At 37.1% G+C, this 18,460-nt stretch overlaps 1 protein-coding gene across 2 annotated transcripts in view; it reads left to right on the top strand.

Moving 5' to 3' along the window:
* Positions 1 to 18,460, top strand: part of EXOC6B (exocyst complex component 6B) — a 711,196-nt gene that overhangs the window by 342,462 nt on the left and 350,274 nt on the right. For both annotated transcript variants that reach the window (XM_082672238.1, XM_082672239.1), the window contains 3 exons: positions 10,690 to 10,773; positions 11,136 to 11,182; positions 12,531 to 12,651. In XM_082672238.1, coding sequence (XP_082528364.1) covers positions 10,690 to 10,773; positions 11,136 to 11,182; positions 12,531 to 12,651 — 252 coding nt within the window. The remainder of the gene's footprint in view (positions 1 to 10,689; positions 10,774 to 11,135; positions 11,183 to 12,530; positions 12,652 to 18,460) is intronic.

Raw genomic sequence — 18,460 nt, 5'->3', positions numbered from 1 at the left:
CCAAGGAGTACTTCCCATAACTTCTGCTGCCAGTGTCCTTGTCCCCAGAGTGAGCCACAGCCACCCCTGCCTCTGCAGGAGACCTTCCAACACTAGCTGGTAGGTCTAGTTCAGTTTCCCCTGTGGCCACTGCTCCTTCCCCTGGGACCCGATATGCACACTGCTTTGTGTGTGCCCTCCAAGAGTGGAGTCTCTGTTTCCCCCAGTCCTAAGTCCTGCAATCAAATCGCACTAGCCTTCAAAGTCTGATTCTCTAGGAATTTCTCCTCCCATTACCGGACCCCCAGGTTGGGAAGTATGACGGGCTCAGAACCTTCACTCCAGTGGGTGGACTTCTGTGGTATAAGTGTTCTCCAGTCTGTGAGTCACCCACCCAGCAGTTATGGGATTTGATTTTACTGTGATTGCACCCCTCCTGTCTCATTGTGGTTTGTCCTTTGTCTTTGGATATGGGGTATCTTTTTTGGTGAGTTCCAGTGTCTTCCTGTTGATTGTCCAGCAGCTAGTTGTGATTTTGGTGTTCTCACAAGAGGGAGTAAGAGCATGCCTTTGTACTCCACCATCTTGGTTCAGGGCCACAGTAAATCTGGACTGCCTTGTCTGGTTCCTGAAAAACTGAAATGGTTTCAGTTTTTTACCATTGAGAACGTTGTTGGCTGTGGGTTTGTCATATATGGCCTTTATTATGTTGAGGTAAGTTCCCTGTATGCCTACTTTGTGGAGAGTTTTTATCATAAATGGGTGTTGAATTTTGTCAAAAGCTTTTTCTGAATCTATTGAGATGATCATATGGTTTTTATCCTTCAGTTTGTTAACATGGTTTATCACATTGATTGATTTGGGTATATTGAAGAATCCTTGCATTCCCAGGTTAAAGCCCACTTGGTCATGGTGTATGATCCTTTTCATGTGCTGTTGGATTGTTTGCTAGTATTTTGTTGAGGATTTTTGCATCTATATTCATCAGTGATAATGGCCTGTAGTTTTCTTTCTTTATGACATATTTGTCTTGTTTTGGGATCAGGGTGATGGTGGCCTTGTAGAATGAGTTTGGGAGTTTTCCTCCCTCTGCTCTATTTTGGAAGAGTTTGAGAAGATTAGGTGTTAGCTCTTCTCTAAATGTTTGATAGAATTCACCTGTGAAGCCATCTGTTCCTGGGCTTTGGTTTGTTGGAAGATTTTTTTTTTTTTTGTGGTACGCGGGCCTCTCACTGTTGTGGCCTCTCCCGTTGCGGAGCACAGGCTCCAGACGCGCAGGCTCAGCGGCCATGGCTCACGGGCCCAGCCGCTCCACGGCATGTGGGATCCTCCCGGACCGGGGCACGAACCCATGTCCCCTGCATCGGCAGGCGGACTCTCAACCGCTGCGCCACCAGGGAAGCCCTGTTGGAAGATTTTTAATCACAGTCTCAATGTCAGTGCTTGTAATTGGTCTGTTCATATTTTCTGTTTCTTCCTGGTTCACTCTCAGAAGGTGTTGCTTTTCTAAGAATGTGTCCATTTCTTCCACGTTGTCCATTTTATTGGCATGTAGTTACTTGTAGTAATCTCTCACGATCCTTTGTATTTCTGCAGTGCCAGTTGTTACTTCTCCTTTTTCATTTCTAATTCTATTGATTTGAGTCTTCTCCCTTTTTTCTTGATGAGTCTGGCTAATGGTTTATCAGTTTTGTTTATCTTCTCAAAGAACCTGCGTTTAGTTTTGTTGATCTTTGCTATTGTTTCCTTCATTTCTTTTTCATTTATTTCTGATCTGATCTTTAAGATTTCTTTCCTTCTGCTAACTTTGGCGTTGTTTTGTTCTTTCTCTAATTGCTTTAGCTGTAAGGTTAGGTTGTTTATTTGAGATGTTTCTTGTTTCCTAAGGTAGGCTTGTATAGCTCTTAACTTCCCTCTTAGAACTGCTTTTCCTGCATCCCATAGCTTTTGGCTCGTCCTGCTTTCATTGTCATTTGTTTCTAGGTATTTTTTTTATTTTCTCTTTGATTTCTTCAGTCATCTCTTGGTTATTAAGTAGTGTGTTGTTTAGCCTCCATGTGTTGGTATTTCTTACAGATTTTTTCCTGTAATTGATATCTAGTCTCATAGCATTGTGGTCAGAAAAGATAGGTGATACGATTTCAGTTTTCTTAAATTTACCAAGCCTTGATTTGTGACCCAAGATATGATCTATCCTGGAGAATGTTCCATGAACACTTGAGAAGAAAGTGTATTCTGTTGCTTTTGGATGGAGTGTCCTATAAATATCAAGTCCATCTTGTTTAATGTATCATTTAAGGTTTGTGTTTCCTTATTTATTTTCATTTTGGATGATCTGTCCATTGGCGAAAGTGGGATATTAAAGTCCCCTACTATTATTGTGCTACTGTCGATTTCCCCTTTTATGGCTGTTAGCGTTATGTATTGAGGTGCTCCTCTGTTGGGTGAATAAATATTTACAATTGTTATATCTTCTTCTTGGATTGATACCTTGATCATTATGTAGTTTCCTTCTTTGTCTCTTCTGATAGTCTTTATTCTAAAGTCTGTTTTATCTGATATGAGAATTGCTACTCCAGCTTTCTTTTGATTTCCATTTGCATGGAATATCTTTTTCTGTCCCCTCACTTTAAATCTGTGTGTGTCCTTAGGTCTGAAGTGGTCCTGTTATGGACAGCATATATATGGGTCTTGTTTTGTATCCATTCAGCCAGTCTATGTCTTTTGGTTGGAGCATTTCATCCATTTACATTTAAGGTAATTATTGATTTGTATGTTCCTATTACCATTTTCTTAATTGTTTGGGGTTTGTTATTGCAGGCCTTTTCCTTCTCTTGTGTTTCCTGCCTAGAGAAGTTCCTTTAGCATTTGTTGTAAAGCTGGTTTGGTGGTGCTGACATCTATTAGCTTTTGCTTGTCTGTAAAGCTTTTGATTTCCCCATCAAATCTGAATGAGATCGTTGCTGGGTAGAGTAATCTTGGTTGTAGGTTTTTCCCTTTCATCAGTTTAAATACGTCCTGCCAGTCCCTTCTGGATTGCAGAGTTTCTGCTGAAAGATCAGCTGTTAACCTTATGGGGAATCCCTTGGATGTCATTTGTTGCTTTTCCCTTGCTGCTTTTAATATTTTTTCTTTGTATTTAATTTTTGATAGTTTGATTAATATGTGTCTTGGCATGTTTCTCCTTGGGTATATCCTGTATGGGACTCTCTGTACTTCCTGGACTTGATTAACTGTTTCCTGTCCCATATTAGGGAAGTTTTCAACTATAATCCCTTCAAATAGTTTCTCAGTCCCTTTCTTTTTCTCTTCTTCTTTTGGGACCCCTATAATTTGAATGTTGGTGCATTTCATGTTGTCCCAGAGGTCTCTGAGACTGTTCTGAATGGTGTTCATTCTTTTTTCTTCTCTGCGATAGTTATTTCCACTGTTTTATGGTCCAGGTCACCTATGTGTTCTTCTGCCTCAGTTATTCTGCTATTGATTCATTCTAGTGAATTTTCAATATCATTTATTGTTTTTCATCATTGTTTGTTTGCTCTTTAGTTCTTCTAGTTCCTTGTTAAACGTTTCTTGTATTTTCTCCATTCTGTTTCCAAGATTTTGGATCATCTTTACTATCATTACTCTCAGTTCTTTTTCAGGTAGACTGCCTATTTCCTCTTCATTTGTTTGTTCTGGTGGTTTTTTACCTTGCTCCTTCATTTGCTATGTGTTCCTGTGTCTTCTCATTTTGCTTAACATACTGCTCTTGGGGTCTCTTTTCTGAAGGCTGCAGGTTTGTAGTTCCCCTTGTTTTTGGTGTTTGCCCCCAGTGGGTAAAGCTGGTTCAGTGGAGTGTGTAGGCTTCCTGGTGGAGGGGACTGGTACCTGTGTTTTGGTGGATGAGGCTGGATTTGTCTTTCTGGTGGGCCGGACCATGTCTGGTGATGTGTTTTGGGGTATGTGTTATCTTATTATGATTTTAGGCAGCCTCTCTGCTAATGGGTGGGGTTGTGTTCCTGTCTTGCTAGTTTTTTGGCATAGGGTGTCCAGCAGTGTAGCTTGCTGGTGGTTGGATCTGGGTCTTAGCATTGAAATGGAGATCTCTGGTAAAGTTTTTGCTGTTTGATATTACGTGGAGCCGAGAGGTCTCTGGTAGTCCAATGTCGTGAACTCGGCTCTTCCACCTCAGAGGCACAGGCCTGACACCCGGCTGGAGCACCAAGACCCTGTGAGCCACATGGCTCAGAAGAAAAGGGAGAAAATAAGAAAAAAATAAAAAAAATAAAATAAAGTTATTAAAATGAAAATTATTAAAAATAAACAATTTTAAAGTAATAAAAAAAAGAATGAAAGAAGAGTGCAACCAAACCAGAAAATAATCCATCGGTGATAACAAACACTAAAAACTATACTAGAAAACCACAAAAAACCAAAAACACCAGACAGAACCCTAGGACAAATGGTAAAAGCAAAGCTATACAGAGAAAATCACACGAAGTCCGCAGCCTCTATGTTGGGATGATATTCCAGAGATGCAGGGTACATCAAGTTGATTGTGAAGATTTAATCTGTTCCTCCTGAGGCTCCTGGGAGAAATTTCCCTTTCTCTTCTTTGTTTGCACAGCTCCTGGTGTTCAGCTTTGGATTTGGCCTGCCTGTGCGTGTAGGTCACCTGTTCTTTGCCCAGACAAGATGGGGTTAATGCAGCAGCTGATGAGGGGGCTCTGGCACAGTCAGGCCAGGGGGAGGGAGGGGTACGGAATGCGGTGCGAGCCTGCAACAGCAGAGCCCGGCGTGACGTAGCACCAGCCTGAGGCACGCTGTGTTTTCTCCCAGGGAAGTTGTCCTTGGATCATGGGACTCTGGCAGTGGCGGGCTGGACAGGCTCCCGGGAGGGGAGGTGTGAATAGTGACCTGTGCTTGCACACAGGATTCTTGATGGCTGCAGGAGCAGCCTTAGCATTTCTTGCCTGTCTGGTGTCTGCTCTGATAGCCGTGGCTCATGCCCATCTCTGGAGCTCGTTTAGGTGGTGCTCTGACTTGCCTCTCCTCATGCACCCCGAAACAATGGCCTCTTGCCTCTTAGGCAGGTCCCAACTTTTTCCCAGACTCCCTCCCAGTTAGCTGTGGCACACTAGCCCCCTTCAGGCTGTGTTCACACAGCCAACCCCAGTCCTCTCCCTGGGATCTGACCTCTGAAGCTGAGCCTCAGCTCCCAGCCCCCACCCGTCCCGGTGGCTGAGCAGGCAAACCTCTCAGCCTGGTGAAGCTGGTCGGCACCGATCTTCTGTGCGGGAATCTCTCCACTCTGCCCTCTGCACCCCTGTTGCTGCGCTCTCCTCTGTGGCTCTGATGCTTCCCCCCCGTCAGCCCCCATCTCTGCCAGTGAAGGGGCTCCCTAGTGCATGGAAACTTTTCCTCCTTCACAACCTCCTGCCAGAGGTGCAGGTTCTTTCCCTATTCTTTTGTTTCTGTTTTTTCTTCCTTCTTTTGCCCTACCCAGGTACATGGGGAGTTTCTTGCCTTTTCAGAAATCTGAGGTCTTCTGCCAGCATTCAGTAGGTGTTCTCTAGGAGTTGTTCCACATGTAGATGTGTGGAGGATGGTGATCTCCACGTCTTACTCCCCTGCTATCTTGAAGGTCTCTCTGCAAACCTAAGTGTTTCTTAACTTAGTACTAATATACTTTAGATATATTAAAGTCTGAAAATTTACAATACTCATTGATAAATAAGGCTGATAATTCACGACATTGTCCAAATTGGAATAAATTTTCTCTACATTTAGAGCTGATAGAATGGATTGAGAAATCCACCTGTTGAGTGATGTGTGTTTTGCTGTCATCAACAGAGCAAACCTTAAAAGTCAAAAGACAGTTTATCCCTTTTCCGTGGTATGCCTTCTGGATTGAAAATACAATCCTGAATTGATGAATAGATTGGTTGTTCACCCCTCTACTGCATGGATTCTCCTTTTTCGTGCTACCAGAATGTGGGATGAGGGAACCCTCTTACACTGTTGGTGGGAATGTACATTGTTTCAGCCACTTTGGAAAACAGTGTGGAGGTTCCTCAAAAAAATAAAAATAGAACTACCATATGAACCAGGAATTCCACTTCTGGGCATTTATCCAAAGAAAATAAAAACATTAACTCGAAAAGATAAATGCATCCCCATGTTGCAGTATTATCTACAATAGCCAAGATACGGAAACAACCTAAATATCCATCAGTAGATGAATGGATAAAGATGTGGTACATATATGCACAATGGAATATTATTCAGTCATATAAAGATTTCAAATAAGAGATCTTTCTATTTGTGACAACGTGAGTAGACCTTGAGGTCATTATACTAAGTGAAATAAGTCAGACAGGGAAAGACGGACCCTCTGTTGTAACTCACTTATATGTGGAATCTAAATAAATGAACAAAACCCATCTGGACCCATAGTTACAGAGAACAGATTGGTGGTTGCCAGAGGCAGGGAGTAGGGGTTGGAGGAATTGGATGAAGGTGGTCAAAAGGTACAAACTTTGTTATAAAATAAATAAGTCCTGGGGATGGAATGTACAGCATGGTGACTATAGTTAATAATACTGTATTATATATTTGCAACTTGCTAAGAAAGCAGATCTTAAAAGTTCTCATTACAAGAAAAAAGTATGTATAACTACATGGTGATAGATGTTAACTAGAGTTATTTTGGTGATCATTTTGCAGTATACACAAATATTGAATCATTAAGTTGTACATCTGAAACTAATATAATGTTATGTCAATTATGCCTCAAATATTTTAAAAAAGCACAAAAATTTGAAAAATGTGGCACTAGATAGACCATGAAAAGAATAATTGTTTATAGTGTGTGAAGTGAAATAAGAAAGAAGAGTGTTGCTTTGTTCGGCCTCAGCTAGGAACATGTGCATCGGGCAACGCAAAATTTTCCCCACGCTGTGTACGTCCTTGAATGACTATGAAAGTGCCACGAGTATTGATTTTGAGGCTACACATAAATTTTAGCAGGTAGGCAAATTTGCAAATTAGGAAACCATGGGTAATAATCAACTGTATTTTCTTCTGATTCCTCTCTCATTAAATGACGCCACCAACCAAACTAGTTAACTAGGTTAGAAACCTCACATCAGCCTTCTTTCCTTCATGTCGTTTACCACATATATCCAATTGGCTTATGCCTCCTAAATATATATCAGATTCTGACTGATCTTTTTGTAGCTAATTTCTCCTTCCTTTATTCTACTCACTATATTACAACTTCCAGGTGTCTAAACCTAGAGTTGAAGTCCAAATATCTTAACACGATTTGCAAAGTCCTCCAGCCTCGTCTCTTGTCATCCCTCTCCTTTACACCCTGAAGTTCCAGCCATGAAGAACTTCTTTCAATTCATGGGAAATGTGATACCTTTTTTCTTTGAACTTCTCTGTGTCTACAAGGAACATTTTTTTTTTTCTTTCTGTTTACCTGGCTTATTCTTCTGAGTCATTCTTCAATTATGGGTATAAATGTCATTTTTTTCCTGAGAATCTTTCTCTAACATTCCTCCCACCCCCTAGGTGCACGTGTGCACACGCATACACACACACACTCAGACATACATCCCACTTCAATACATAGGATTCTAATATAATTTTAATAGGATTTTATATAATTGCTTGTTTAATTTCTAGTCTTCCACCATAGACTATAAATTCAGTGAGGAGATTCTCAGTGTCTGTCACATGGTGAGCACTTTATATACACTGTGACTAATTTTTCTGTGACATTGTATTAGTTCATTAATTATTATACAGCCTTTGTAGCACTGTCATACTAATGACATAAAATGAAAAACAGAACAACTTTTGCTTGCCTGCCGATTGTTTTATATCTATTTGTTTATACCTTCAGTAGTTTTTGAGGTGGCTTTTTTGGTTTGTGTTTTGTTTTTTCATTTGAGTGATTAAAGGAGCTTGAGGCTGAAGTGGCAGAACTCTATAGTTCACTGTCTGTTGACTTATTTGTGAATAGACAGGCACTTCATCATTTACTCAACTGGATTGGTCAGACCTCTATTTCTCAAATTTCTCCAATAAGCATTGAGTTGACAAAATTGGCAAAGGAAATAGAATAATCAGAAGTGAATTTATTTAGCACCCACTAGGGAAAATCTAGCTCATTTTTGTAAATGGGGAAGCCAGACCTATTAGATAAATTGGTTTTTTCTTATGTTTTAATTTTATTGAAAAAGCAAAATGTATATACTTTAGAATTAAGTAGAGGTTCATGATTTGGTTTTTATATAGAATTTCATCTTGTTTATTTTCTACCATTTACAACAAATAATTAAGTTAATATAGTGTGTTCTAATTAGAAGGCTTTCCCTAAATTCTCAGCTAAGTGTATCTTGGCTAGAAAGCATGTTGAAAGTGTAACGTCACACTAAAATAATAAAGGGCCTTTAGGGCTGTTAACCTTAAAATGAAAAGCCATTCAGTGTGTATAGAATGTAATTGACATTTAATAATACCTCTATGCTGTGAAATGGTGACAAGTGGGGAACAGCTTTAACAAACCAAGAGGCAGTTTCCACTTTTTATTTCTTAAATAGAATTATTTGCTACCTCACTAACTTATAGACTAAGAAAGCCTTGAAATAGCTGTCTTAATGTTTGTTTTCATTTTTTAGGCAGAAAAATTCAGATGTGTACAGTTATAATAACTGCAGTGTTTTAAAACCTTTGTTTTTAAGCTACCCCAGGGGTCATCAAACCGTGACTTATGGGCCAAATCCAGCCTACTGCCTGTTTCTGTATGACCTGTGTGAACTTTTACATTTTTAAATGGTTGGTATTCATTAAAAAAATCATAAGAGGAGTAATGTTTCATGACAGGTGAAAATGATACGAAATTCTAATTTCAGTTTTCACAAATCAGGTTTTATTGGAACACAGCCACACTCATTTATGAGTTGTCTATGGCTGCTTTTGCACTACAGCAGCAGAGTTGAGTAGTAGCATCAGAGACTGGATGGCTCGCCAAAGCCTATTTACTGTCCTGCCCATTATGGAAAACATTTGCCCACGCCTGAGCTACACTATTGAGGCTGCATGATTTAGTACCTTAAACAGTTTTCCTGGTTTAGGGATCTAACAAAGAAGTCATATTGAGTAAAATTCTTCAGACTTTTGGGAAGGTGAAGAAAACTGAACCAGGTATTTCATGGAGTTTATGTTCACATGGACTGGGCTTTCTGTTTCATCACTGATTTCATCTTATTTATGTTTTAAATAAGTACTTGCATAGTGGTTATTATTTATCAGGTACTATTCTAAAAGCTTTATAACTCTTCTAAATCCTTATTACAACCATGTGAGTTTGGCATCTCTACAAATGAGTAAACCATAGCACATCTATTAGTGAAAGGTAAAGAGTTAAATACTGGAAGTTAAAATAATGAAAGGGAAGCTATATAGCTAGTCATATGAGTTATACAGCTAGTAAGGGGCAGAGCCATGGTTTGAATAAAATCATTTGGTTCTAAAATCAGTACTCTTAACCACTGTGTAATGCTGTCTTTCCCTTTCTACTCTTGTTTATTTAGAAAAGTCTTGGGTTGAGAGTAGAGTTTAATAATGGGAAGCATCATGTTTTAAAAGCTTTGAGCTTATATCAGTTTCTTACGGCTGCTATAATCAAGTAGCACAAACTGGGTGGCTTAAAATAAGAGAAATTTGTTCTGTCACGGTTTTGGAGACTAGAAATCCAAAATGAGGATGACAGAAGGCCATCCTCCCTCTCAGATTCTGGGTAGAATCTTTCCTTGCCTTTCTGTAGCTTCTGGTGGTGGCCAGCAGTCCTTGGTGTTCCCTGGCTTGCAGCTGCATCAGTCCCATCTCTGCTTGTGGCACCATATGGTGTTCTCCCTGTGTTTCTGCCTTCATATAGCATTTTCCTCTTCTTATGAAGACACCAGTTATATTGGATTAAGGGTCACCCTACTGTAGTATGACTGCATCTTAATTTAACTAATTACATCTGTAATGACCCTATTTCTAAATAGGTTCATGTTGTGAGGTCCTGGGAAGGACATGAATTTTGAGAGGACACTATTCAACCCTAGTTATAGACCTCATGAGTTAGCTTTTGTTCTCTAGAGCACCTTTCAGTTTAAGCCCAGAAACCCTAAATGAAAAGTAGAAACTGTGTGCTAAGACTTTTCAGGGCTTTGTTTCTTCCTTTTTGGTATTAATCCTGTGCTAGATTATATTCTGTCTGAGAAGACTGACTTAATGTTCTCAGCTCCTGCCTTTTTCCTGCCTCCCTTTGGCCTTTTGGTCATGATTTATTTGAGACTAGTTTTTATTCTGGAATGTTCTGTGAGGTTTTTTTTTTTAAGAACCATTTTCTAAACTGTTGTTATAACCTATGAGAATGTTGGTTTGTCTTTCTTGTGAATTTGTGATAATTGATTCAGAAACCAGCTTTGGTGTGTTGGAGGCTGAGTTCTGGTAGTTTCCTCTTAAGAATTTTTTGTGTCGATCTCTATCGGTATTTGTAAGTAAGGTTCAATAAGTTATTTTTATTTTTCCGAAGATTATCAGTGTTAAAATAGCAGATTTTGAGAAATGTGGGGCTGCCTCAATTCCTGACCTGGGAATTTCCCATAAAATACTAGAGTAATTGGTCCAAATGTATCAACCCATTTCCTTTTGTTTGTTTAACAGGGTGCCCGGGAAACGTTTGAGAACTACTACCGAAAACAGAGGCGAAAACAGGCTCGTTTGGTGCTCCAGCCTCCTTCTAACATGGTAGGATCACCACCTTTACTTTTCTCCCTTTTTCACTTTTCTTCTCTGGTATCTTTTAATTATTTTCCATTTGGGCTTCCCCCCACCTCCACCCCAAACTGTCACTCTGGGACCACTGGATGTGACTTGCATTAAGAAAGTAGCAACTAACATCTGTTGCTTGCTATGTGTCAGGCATTGTTCTAAGTACTAGATATGTATTATCTCATTTCATCCTCACTGTAATCCTATAAGGTAGGTACTATTATTATATTTACTTTATAGTCTTTGGAATTGAGCCTTAAGAAATTAATTAGCTGATTTTAACTGTCTTAATGTGTCAAAACAGAAACAATAACTTTTTTCTCTTTGCTTTGTTGCAGCATGAAACTTTAGATGGCTACAGGAAGTATTTTAATCAAATTGTAGGGTGGGTATGTGTGTGTGTGTTTTAAATTTATACACTTTCAATTGTTTATACACTTTCTGTGAGACTTGGAAAAGTATATCGTGTTCTTTGGGAAATTTTTTTTCTTTTCTAAATTCTTAAGACAAGATTTGTTTTGAATATCTGATGATTTTAAAGGAATGTCTATTCGTTTCATAGAATTATGTTGGGGAACATAATTCTATATTGTTGAGGAATCCTTTTTATGGATAAAGGGAGAAAAATATTGAATTGTAGTCATTATATGTGATGTTCTGTTTTTTCATTATTGTTAAGAGGGAACCAAATAATCAGCAAAAGTTGGCAAGTTTTTTTCTAAAAGGGCCAAATAGTAAAGTATTTTAGGCTCAGCAGGCCATACGGTTTCTGTTAGAACTATTCAGCTTTGTTGTGGTACGAAAGCAGCTATAGACAATATGTAAATGAAAGACAATGGCTGTGTTCCAATAAAACACTGTTTATAAAAACAAGCAGTGGGCCAGATTTGTTCCATGGACTGTATAGTTTGCCATCCTCATCTGGAGTATATATACTAGTATGGAATTGCAGTTCCCAAATAAACATCCCAAATATAGACAGCTTATTCTAATTGCAAAATAGTGACTTTGCAGTTAAAAAGAAGGGAAATAAGTTGGATTGTTCCATGAAATTTCTTTTTTTTCCAAGTTTAGATTGTTGCAATGTAATTGATACCTTTGATTAAAATGTATCATAACAATTCCCTATTTAAAGAATTGTTTTAATTTGTATGAATATTTAGGCAAGAAAGCTGAAGATACATTTTAGATGCATAAAAATTAAGAAGCCACAGAAGAATGTTAAAAAATACATGTGTATTTTTTTTTTTTTACCTTTGTAAGATATCTTTTCAGCACTTTGATGAGAAAGTTTATATAAGCGGAATTATTTTGGTATTTTGTGTGTTGGATTCTTAAAAAAATGCGTGCTTTAACTTTCATTATCTCTTTAGATTCTATTCGTTTTTTAAAATGTATTAATGGGCTGTTGATTTTAATGTAGTGAAATTAGCCTTCTTTACCTATAAACATTTTTCTTCTTCCCTTTAAAATTTCTAGATAACATGATTAACATTTAATAGGAATGTAACTCCAATTTCTAAAGAAGTGGTTAAGATGATACCATGATCAGAGGTATAATTCCAAGTCTAAGAAATCTGATTTTGTTTGTGATACCAAACGGCTTTCTTTAAGAAAAAATGACTAGTATTAACTTCCAATTTGTTGACAACTCTTAATGTTTGTCATCCCCTTATGATAGTAGTCAAACTGTAATTTCTGACAGCTGTGCTTTCTTTTTTCCTCAATCTTAGCTTTTTTGTGGTTGAAGATCACATTTTACATACAACCCAGGGTTTAGTAAATAGAGCCTACATCGATGAACTGTGGGAAATGGCACTTTCAAAAACCATCGCAGCACTCCGTACTCACTCGGTATGTAAGAAGCACGAGAGAAGTTCTTACTTCAAGCTAATTATCTATACGCTATTCAGTCTTCCACTGCTTTAAAATCATCATATGTGTATTGTTTGAAATCACCCATTTGGAGTCATCTTCTTCAAAGATGTATGGAAGTAGTCACTTCAAACTGCATGTTCTCTAACACTAAGCCCACTTTTGTGAATGCTCTTTGCAATAAGAAAACAGCAGCTAACATTTGATTGCTGTCTATGTCTCAGGCATTGTTATTATATTGTTATTGTGTACTGCATATATAATTCATCCTCACTTCATCCCTATAAGGCACGTGCTATTGTTATATTTACCCTATAGCCTGGGGAACTGAACCTCAGAGAGGTTAGGAGCCTGATGTCACCCAGTAAGTGGTGGAGCTTGGATTCAAACCGCGACTGTGTGACTGCAGAGCCCATGTTCTTAGCCACTACTCCATATTGTCTTCGTAATGCCTATTAATACTGATTTGGAGTTCACAGATTTATTCTTACTCTACAACATTTCAGTAAGTTGCTTAATTATGAGTTCCCATGATCTATTGATATATTTTATGATAGCATCAATTGTTGATGATAATCTACTTTATTACAAGCAGAGAATGCTGGCTCAATTATTCATTCATTCAATATTTCTTAAACAAGGATTACATGTTGGCAATGGGAATACAAGAATGAATAAGAATAAAGTCTTTGCTCTCAGAGAGTTATATTTTAATTGGGGAGATTCCCAATAAACAAATAAATAGGAATATCAGACAGTGATAATACAATGTAGACAATTAAAATAGAGTGATAGATTAGGGCAACAAGGTGCCTGCTTTTGACTGGTTGATCTGAAGTGGCATTCTGAGATCTAAATATCAAGGAGTAACTATTTGTGTAAAGATCAATTAAAAGATCATTCCAGGTGAAAGGAACAGTAGTACAAGGACTTTGAGGTACTTTTATGTCTGAAGTGTTTGAGGAATAATAGTGAGGAGTTAATAATAGAAGATAATTTGGTATTTAAAAAATTTCAAGAATAGTATACATCTAGTTATGCTAGCCAGAAACTTAAAAGTCATTCATAACCCTTCAACTCTCTTTATCTAGTCATTAGCAAGTGTTCTAGAGTAAATACCATGTGTAAAATCTATAATTGAAGGGATTGTAGCCATTTTAGGAAACTGAAAGATGTCCCGAGTGGTTAGAACATAAACATAGAAAGCTAGGCAACTAAGGTAGGAAGTGAGAATAAAGAAGTAGGTAGGTGTCATATTATTTAGGACCTGTTTGACCCTTTAAGCAGTGGGTTGAGTGAGTATGTGTGTGTTGGGGGCAGGAGTAGGGTAAATTGGAGTGAGAAAGTCAGATTTCTATTTTTAAAAGATTGTTCTGGCTAAATTACAGATGAGAGTTGAGAATGGATGTGGGGAAAACAGTTAGTAGGCTAGTCTAGTATTCCAGACAAGAGATGATGATTGCTGAACCAAGGTGATAGTAGATATAGAGAGATGTGGATGAGTTTGAGAGATTTTTAGGAAGTAAGATTAATTATACTTTCTGATGGTTTAATATACAAGAGGTAAGGTAGAAAGAAGTATCAAGCTAATGCCTAGGTTTATAGTTTCCTTCCTTGGATGATAGTGTTGGTTTTGATGGTTTGGAGTGGGGAAGTCGTAAGTTATCTTTGGCTGTGATTACTTTGAGATACTTTTTGTGCTGTTCAAGCAGTAGGTTCTAGGAGATTGATTAACGTATGAGTTTGAAACCAAAGAGGGTATGTCGTTATTGAATGTGTTGCAAATATTTTTCTCCTTTTATTTTTGTTGGTGGTTTCTTCTTTAGTATTTAAAATGTTAAATGTTTATGTATCTAATTATATTTATCTTATTTTAAAATGTCTCTCATTGCTTATTTGTGTCCAAGGACTTGACCTGACATTTTTACCATTAATATGCTTGTGTCATAATAAAGTCTGGAAAATTTAAAAATATTTTTTAAAAGTTCTGCCTGTTCTGAGACTAAAAAACAGTCTCAACTGTTTCATGGCTTGATTGTTACACATTTATATAGTTACTACCACCTATTCTTATTGTCATTTAGAGTATGATTAAAGATCTCGTTTTATTTTTTCTTGCAATAGTATATCCATTGTCCTAGGATCATTTTTTTTTTTTTTTTTTTTTTGCGGTACGCGGGCCTCTCACTGTTGTGGCCTCTCCCGCTGCAGAGCACAGGCTCCGGACGCGCAGGCTCAGCGGCCATGGCTCACGGGCCCAACCGATCCGCGGCATGTGGGATCTTCCCGGACCGGGTCACGAACCCGTGTCCCCTGCATTGGCAGGCAGACTCTCAACCACTGCGCCACCAGGGAAGCCCCTAGGATCATTTTTTAAATGCTTTACTTTCCTCCATTGCATGGTGTGCTCTTACATAAAAAAGTTATACAAAGATAACATGGTTATTAAAAGATAGTTAGGAAATATTGATTATTAATAGTAACGAGTTTGGCCATGATCCCTGGCATGATTATTATTAGCTTTCTTATATGTAAATTTCAAGACCCCTTTTTCTGTGAATGAATACATGATATACAATATATATTTTACGTAAAACATGCTGTATTTTTCATTTAATATCTAATGAATTTTTATTAGTTTTAATGTGCATTTGTATAATATTCCATTTTTAGGAATGTACCATTTTAAAAAATTAATTCACTTGATATACTTTTTTAAAAAGTTTTTTTAAGCTGTTATAAACATTGAAGTAAATATTTTTATTAACATATCCTTGCACATTAATTATACTTAGGATAAATTCTTAGATGTGAATTTAGTGAGTTAAAGGATCTGTATATTTCTGAGGCTCTGGATGTGTATTGCTAATTTGCTATACAAAAAGATTGAACCATTTAGCATCACTAAGCATCATCTGTTAGAATTCCTATTTCCCTATTCCTTTTATTCCGCAGAAAGTTACGTTTAAAAACAATAAGTCATTCCCAATATAATAATAATGTCAGAAATTATATGTCAGAAATTAATTTAATGGTTTTCTTTAATACTGATATTAAAAATCTCTTCACATCTTTTTAGTTATTTGTATATCTTCTTAGAATTTCCTGTTCCTATGCATTGCCTTTATTTTGTATTTTAATCGTTTTATTTTATATTTATTAGTAACACATGGATGTTAATGTTTAACATTAACCTTAATCTGAATGTTAATCTCTAGTCTGATGTATAGGTTGTAAATATTTCCTTAGTTTCATGTGTTTCTAACCTTTGATTTTCTTTTCCATGGCTTCACAGAAGTTTAAAATTTTTAATGGAGTTAAATTTATTGATCTTTAACCTTACTATTTATGTCTTCCTTATTCCAAATAAATGTAATTATTTGCCTATGTTTAGTTTTAGTATTTCTGTAGTTACTTGTTTAACATATAATTCATAAACTAAAAGTTTATTTTAGTGTTGTGTGTGAGGTTGGACTTTATTTTGAAAATGACTCATCACCTCCAATAACATTATTGTGATAATCTGTTGTTTTATTCAGCTCAGGTTACCATAATGAAATATATAGATTGGGTAGCTTAAACAACAGAAATTTATTTTCTCACAGTTCCAGAAGCTGAAAGTCTGAGATCAAGGTGCCATCATGGTTGGTTTCTGGTAAGGACCCTCCTGGGTTTCAGATGATCACATTCTCATTGTGTTCTCACATGGCCCTTCCTCAGCATGTATTCTAGTGTCTTCTCCTTTTATAAGGACACCAATCCCATCAGATTAGGACCTTACCCATATGACTTCATTTGACTTTAATTATCTCTCCAAGGCCTCTTCTCCAAACAAGGCTACACTGGCACTAGGGCTTCAAAATAGAATTTCGGGGGGAATGCAGCATTCAGTTCATAAATGTCTGTCCTTTCCCAACCTATTTTGAAGGCCACATTTATCATAATATGTTATATAAATACTAAGATCTGTTTCTAGGCTCTGATTGCTGCCTGCCCCCTTCCTTCTCTCTATATGTCTTGAACCAGTACAACATTGTTTTGATTATTACATCTGATATAGTATGCTTTAATTTCTTATATGACATATATGTCCTATAAAATCCTCTTTTTAAAATATACTATTTACCTCCTTATTATTCTTCTAGGTTAATTTGAGAATCACTTTGTCACATCCCTTCCGCCTCTTACCTCCCCCTAAAACTGACCTATAGTGTTAGTATGCAGTAAATCTGCAAATTTAAATGGAGGTAATTGACATATTTCAGCATCTGGTATTTTTCAACAGGAATATATGTATTTTTCTCACTTATTTGCTTTTTTTTTTTTTTTGCGGTACGCGGGCCTCTTACTGTTGTGGCCTCTCCCGTTGTGGAGCACAGGCTCCAGACGCGCAGGCTCAGCAGCCATGGCTCATGGGCCCAGCCGCTCCGCGGCATGTGGGATCTTCCTGGACTGGGGCACGAACCCGTGTCCCCTGCATCAGCAGGTGGACTCTCAACCACTGCGCCACCAGGGAAGCCCTGCTTTTATATCTTTTGGTAAAATATTTTATGTGCTCCCTATCTAAGTCCTATTTTTGGTATTTTATGGTTTATTTCAGGTAGTATTTTGAGGAAGGTTTGTTTCTGATTCATATTTATTAACTAGTATTACTGTCATTCTGTGGGAGAGAAGTCTTTGATTTTGTTTATTTTATATCTGTCCATTTCCCTGATTTCACCAATTTTATTTTTTTCCTGGGAAAAGGTGTTTTTCTTTTAGAAAACTTAGATTTCTTCCAAACAATTTCTTTTTTTAAAGCAGTGGTTTTTCACATTTGAGAATGTGACAAATCTATAGGAGTCTCTCAGCAGGAAAATATACTGTTTTCCTCATCATGCAACCATACTTATTGTCATGAAGAATAGGACACTTTACAATGTGCTGATTAAAGTGTATATCTATGGAGAAAATTAATCTTAATGGAATGTTTCCTTGTAGATCTACTGTGTATTCTTTTGAACTGAAGAATAAATAACAAAAATACCTTTAAAAAAATAGTTTAGCATCAGTCTACAGAGGCAGAAAGAAATTAGTGGTCTCCTAGGGCTGGGAATGGATACGAGGAATAAGTAGGTGATAGCTTAAGGGGCAGGGTTTCTCTTTGAGATGAAGAAAATGTTCTAAAACTGACTGTGGTTATGTTTGCACATGTCTGCAAAAATATTTAAAAAACTAAAAACTGTTGAATTACATACTTTCAATGGGTGAGTAGTATGGTATGGGAATTGTATTTCAACAGAACCATTAAAATAGAACTCAGCATCACGTACATTTACTGACTGAACCATTTTTATCCATTATGAGACAAAGTAGTTGATGCCACAGATACCAATTCTATTTTATGACACTATTTATTGTGTTACGTTATCAGCAAGAAAGAAAAATAAGAACAACCTAAACATCAAAACAAATCTCAAAAGGAAACATTATATCTGAGTGGTTATTTTTTATAAAAAATCTGTATATTTTTCTAACTTTCTGTGTCACTAATTAAAACTTTTTATATTTTCTGATTGAATTATCAGTCATTGCATAAATTGGAAACATTTTGAAAGATATAATATTCTCAGTGCTGATTTCAAAACATGATAAAAATCTTATGCAATCTTATACAGTCCATCTAACTTAGAATTCAAATTTAGCAGTACCTGTATATTAAAAGAATAATATTCTAATACAAAGAATTCATATCAGGAATGGTTTAATATTAGAAGATCTGTTAATATAATTGCTAGTATGACTGCCA

Source organism: Grampus griseus (genome assembly GCF_964374135.1).
Source record: "Grampus griseus genome assembly, chromosome: 15".
NCBI classification, from domain to species: Eukaryota; Metazoa; Chordata; class Mammalia; order Artiodactyla; family Delphinidae; genus Grampus; species Grampus griseus.
Note: the sequence above shows the minus strand (reverse complement) of the source record. Positions and strands in the feature narration are given on the sequence as shown.